This window comes from Saccostrea cucullata, unplaced genomic scaffold (assembly GCF_032062105.1).
Source record: "Saccostrea cucullata isolate Sc308-1 unplaced genomic scaffold, CSIRO_AGI_Scuc_v1 ctg18409, whole genome shotgun sequence".
Taxonomy (NCBI): domain Eukaryota; kingdom Metazoa; phylum Mollusca; class Bivalvia; order Ostreida; family Ostreidae; genus Saccostrea; species Saccostrea cuccullata.
This window is the reverse complement of record NW_026924832.1, coordinates 484-6,045: the sequence shown is the minus strand read 5'-3', so window position 1 is coordinate 6,045 and position 5,562 is coordinate 484. Positions and strand designations below refer to the sequence as shown.

The window sequence follows — 5,562 nt, the reverse complement described above, 5'->3', positions numbered from 1 at the left end:
TCTCAAATTAAAATGTATTTACCCAGGTGTTTCTTTAAACTTCATCCTTAAATTTAATCATATTATATAGGGAAAATGAGTAAATCTCAAATATTTTTTCAGGAAATGCGATTTGAACTACCTACTGCATATTTTTTAATTGATAATTGATCAAGAAATACATTTTAGGAATAAAAATCATAGGTATCCTGGCTTTTAAAGAAAATTGCATGAATTTTACACTTATTTGGACTTTACTTTCTTCTAATTACTTCCATTGTTTCATAATGCATAGTGTATGAAGTGTTTCCTTTCACAGAAAACACCGTAAATCACTTCTAATTTCAAATCATGCTTATAAACATTGGTAACTAAGGCTAAATTAAAAGAAATTTGATTTTTTTAAAATATGCAAGTTTTACTTCATTTAATTAAGTTAAATGTCAACTTTTTAAATACCGTTTGTTAAAACTTTAAAGAACATTGAATCATACGTAGAGACATAAAATGAAAATTGTTGCATGAAAAAATTTCAATTTCAAGCTTTATTTTACAACAATAAACAAACAAAAAACTTTTTACAATGTAAAATCGATGTTGCTCTCAGACCCTTACTGATCAAAGAGGAACAACTCTGAAAATGTAGGAGATGTTTATTTTCCTCCCTTTATTCACGGTTTTCCACAGAAATACATTTACAGCAAGACCTGATAAAACCGAGAATTGAATCTCTATAGAGACCTCATATACACAATGTAAGTATAGAATTGAAAAGAATTGGAAATTATCTGCATTTATGAATATCGGCTATTGCAGCAAATCGTTTGACTTTCTGTCACTGCCAACAATGCAATGTCGGTTCGCATTTCCTCGAATCAAAATAAAACGTAGCCTATAAGATTTTTAAAAATATCAATGTGCGATTTGATATAAATTGAAATAGATGAAGAGTTTAATGTTTGATTTTTTGAAGTTAATGTGGACGAATACGGAATTTTCATATTAACTTTATTAAAATAGAAGCGACGACATTGAAAGAATGCGTACAGTATCATGAGGGGGTGTACATCTATGCAAATGTCGATGTATCCCCACGGCCAAATACTGTCTCGTTCGAAATAATGATATGAAAGAAACTACAATTATTCCATTTATATCACAGGAGAGTTGAATATACACCATTTTTTTAATAAATAAAATTAAAGAAATAAAATCAAAACTCAACATATTCAAGTTCAACAAAACCTGAATTAGTATTCAGGTTTCATGTGATATGGAATGCATAACGCATACATAATATATTATATGGACTAAACACTAAAATCCTTCAGTAATTTTTTTCCTGATACATATAAAAAAAAGTAGTCAATATTTATTCTGCATTCATGAATTTAAAAACTAATTTAATGCATACCTCCGGGATTCAAATGACGAAATACCAGTATATGTGCACTGTAAACGACATTTCGTCAAACGCTAATGATCTGCGACGCAAAAAAGGAAGGGGTGGGGGTGATAGGGGTATTTAAAAATTGCCTAAAAATCTACATTTAGATACGCTTTACGTATGAGAACTTTAAATTTGTAAGTTAATATATTTTTGAAGGAAAAGCAATATTCCAATTTAATTTTTTTAATGTGTATTTGTGGATTCATACAACAAAGTGATCGACCCCCGTCTGAAAGACGCATGGGAACGTGATTTATTGAGAAAGGGGGAGGGGGTAATGTTCCGCTATAAAATCAAAACTGGTCGTACAAAAATTATACAAAAAATTATGATGATTATTTTTACTACCAGCTACCTAACCAAATTTTTTTAACAAAAATTACACGACAGGTTTTTTCACAAAAAAATTTTGAATTTGAAAAATACACAATTTTCAAGGCTTAGATAATTCATAGTTTTTCAGTTTAAGGTCTTTAAAAATTGTTTTGATGATATGTATATCAAAAAGATGACTATGTTTTTGTGTTAAATGGTTAAAAGAATAAGCCAATGAAATTTAACATTTATATCTAACCTGGCTTTTTTGAAAATCAAGGTTTAAGCAGTTCATTGATTAAAAATTTTCTTTCCTTGTAAACAACTAAAGGGGGGTAACTTTTGGAAGTTCCTGTCCAAAAACCATTCGAACGATTTTGTCCAAAATGTGGATACGTGCAGTAGATATAGTCATGTACTAAATATACAAAAAAAACAAAAATTAAACGACAGGAATTTTTTAGGGTAGGTGTGTTGTACATCCTTAAATAGTTAAGTCAAATTTTATAAAATCAAATAATGATTAAATGAAAATGAAATAAATAGACATGATGTAATCCATGAAATGAATGAAAAGAACAAAACTACATTTGAAAACTAATACAGTTATGTTTTATTTTCCATATTATAGAGAGACATTGAAAGATTCAAAGAAGGAATCCTGAGAACGTGGTGGTAGGCCCGTCAGTGTGTGTGTAATAACTTATACCACTGTAATATCTTACCCAAACTGTGTCCCTCTTCTGTAGTTGTAATGTTACAAGGCTTGTACCCACAACATATCTTTCGTTTGAGCTATAGGTGAAAGCTACTGCTCGAACCTTACTAGATCCGTTCAAGACAATATCTATGTCAGTCTCATTTGAACCGTGACTTTAAATGGTGACGCAGAACACATAATTCCTCTCCACTGGTGCGGTGAAGATACCGTTGTTCGGGTTGTATCCTCCTCCAACGTTGTTAATGACTTTATTGTAAACTAAGGTACCACTGTTCCATGAAGTGCTACTAGACGTCACTCCAGCAGTGAAAGCTACCCTCCGAGACAAGTCTACAAGTTAAGAATAGTGTGAATGTTATTTTACTTGGAGTTGCAACACAGAAAATTAACAATTATTTATTATGGCATTAATGAAAAAAAGAAGAACACAGAAAAAAAAATATCATATAAAGTTGAATTAAAAGTTATCATTTTTTTCTGTCATTAAGGTACATGTACCTTTATTTAGTTATATGGCATATATTTTTTTTTTCAAATTAGAGAATCTACCGCATTTATTTCCGGTAACATTCATTCGGAACACCTCCAGAGACGACACAGTGGAGGACAGCTTCGACTGGTCGTATTGAGATTGTTTGACGTCATTCCTTATATCACCAATTGTTTTGCTGATTTCATCTACATAAATAATAAACAATAATAAGCTATAAATAGAAACAAGAAGAAACAGACAAATGTAATGGATAAATGAAAGATTAAGTTCTTATTGAAACAAAACCAGAAAACATTACAATTAGAAACTTAGTTGAGTAGCTGTCGTCCAATTTTTTCACTTTTCAAGCAGAAAAAAACCCAGGATTTTACTGACACCAAACATAATTATTCCTCTATACATGTATCATTATAAAGTACACTTTAAATAGTTCAATCCACACTTTGCAAAAGTTGTTTCCCTTTGCGGGGTCAACCGAAAGGTCTAAAGGGAAAGAAACGTCATTTTTCTTCTTTATGCTACCAAATATTTGGGTGTGCTGTGAAAAATCCATTGTGTTTAATTTTTTTCTTTCAATGTGTGGGTAGCCCCATTTTGGGGCAATCAGTACACAAAACGCAGAACTTTTTAAAGGTCAAATGACAAAGTTACAAACCTGAAAAATACAAAGGCTACTGTGTGGTTTGTATGGGTTTGTCCCCTAAGATGGCGGCCAAGGGACATAACTTTTGAAAAGTGTGGATTGGACTATAGTAAACAAAATTTGTAATGCATATTCCTCTGCAGAAAAGGAAGCACAATCTGACCTAAATTTTAATCTAAGCATGAGTGATATCCCCTGGGATATGTCAAACCATATAAAACTAGAGGTACTGTGAGCAATGACCTCACTAAATGATACCCCCCCCCCCCGCCTCCCAAATGTCCATGTTTTGCTATTGTTTTACGGTAATGTGTAAAGAGGAATAACTCGTCCTATCAAATGTTATCCAGAAGCTTCTATATGTGACGTCATAGGATATAAATATAGAATATAATGGCAATGTCTATGTTTTGCTATGAGAAACCTAAAATACACGTCGAATAAAAAAGTAAAATAGGAGGTGCACAATGACAATATGTAATAAAGATTATGTGAAAGTTTAATTAAATTTCACTCAGTAGTATAAGAGGAGTTGCGGATAAGAGATGGAAACCCAAAAGCGTAACAGACGGACGAACGTACAGACGGACGGAAATACCGATTACTTTATACACTCCAACTCTCAAGCGGGGGTATAAAAAGCTAGTTGAGAACAAAAAAATAATATTTAGGGGGAAAATATTTTTAACTTCGTTAACCTCTCGTATTATTGTTACAAGTATGTTGTCCCAAAAGAAGAAGACGAACGAATATTGTTATTGCTTTCCCTATAGTTCTGTCTATAAATGATTTTGTATTCAGAAATTGATAAAACTTAAAAGAAGTTATACTTATATGAGTGTTGTACTGTGCATGCACTATGCCTAAATAGAAGTCAGGGTTTTTGTCACATTTACGGTGTTGTATTGTTTATTTGTCTTGTAAAGTATTTTAAATTACTGTGATTATTGTTCTCACTTTGTTCCTTGTTTTTTTTTTTTTAGTTATCTTATTCTGGACCTCGTATTCTAACACCCATTTTGGTACCTCTCTACATCCTGTATTTATTCACCCGAGTTTAGGCTTCCGCCCTTCTTAAAACCGGTTTCCCAAGATGTAGCTGCACAGGCTCTGTCTGACCAATTTTATACTGTAAAAGTTTTGTAAAGTTAAAGTACTGTGTATTTTTAAAGTGTTATTACAGAAACAGACTTCTGTGAGTAACATGTTTATACCCCCCGCTTGAAAAGTGGGAGGGTATATAGTCATCGGTATTTCCGTTCTTCTGTTCGTCCGTCCGTCTGTCCGTCCGTCTGTTACGCTTTATCTTTATCCGCACCTCCTTTTTTATAATACAGAGTGAAATTTAATGAAACTTTCACAGAATCATTATTACATATTGCCATTGTGCACCTCCTTTTTTACAATTTTATTCGACGCGTATTTTAAGTTTCCCATGGCAAAACATGGACATTGCCATTATATGTTTACCTATGACGTCACATATAGAAGCTTCTGGATAACATTTGATAGGACGAGTTATTCCTCTTTACACATTACCGTAAAACAATATATAGCAACACATGGACAAATATGGGAGGCGGGGGGTATCATTTAGTGAGCTCATTGCTCAGAGTACCTATAGTTTATTTACATTTTTTCTCTGTTTTGTTAATGAAACGGTTCTTGGATAACTTTGTTATTTCAATGTATTTTAAATTCGTTTGAACTTTCGTTCGTTTGTATAGTTTGTATGTTTTATAAATATTACATTGAGTAGTATTAATTGAAAGTATCGCTTCTAGTATTATGGTATTTAGTTTCATTATTATTCTAATAGTAAAGTAACTATGTAAGTGAAGTAACTGTGTGTAAGTGTAAGTTAAATGTTACTATTGTGTAAAAGCATTTAAGGTTTCGTCAAAGGTCAACATGTCTAAAAAAAATCATTTTTACAATAGCTCCATAACTATGTGTGGTAT

General features: G+C 32.0%; 1 protein-coding gene across 1 annotated transcript; it reads right to left on the bottom strand.

Annotated features, from left to right (window-relative positions):
• Window positions 1-2,619: 2,619 nt before the first annotated feature.
• LOC134267410 (EMILIN-2-like) lies at window positions 2,620-3,143 on the bottom strand (the record flags this gene model as incomplete). Its single annotated transcript, XM_062749632.1, has 2 exons — window positions 2,620-2,795; window positions 3,015-3,143. Coding segments are annotated over 2 exons (305 nt in total), but the record flags the coding sequence as incomplete, so codon positions are not given.
• Between the last annotated feature and the right edge of the window lie 2,419 nt (window positions 3,144-5,562).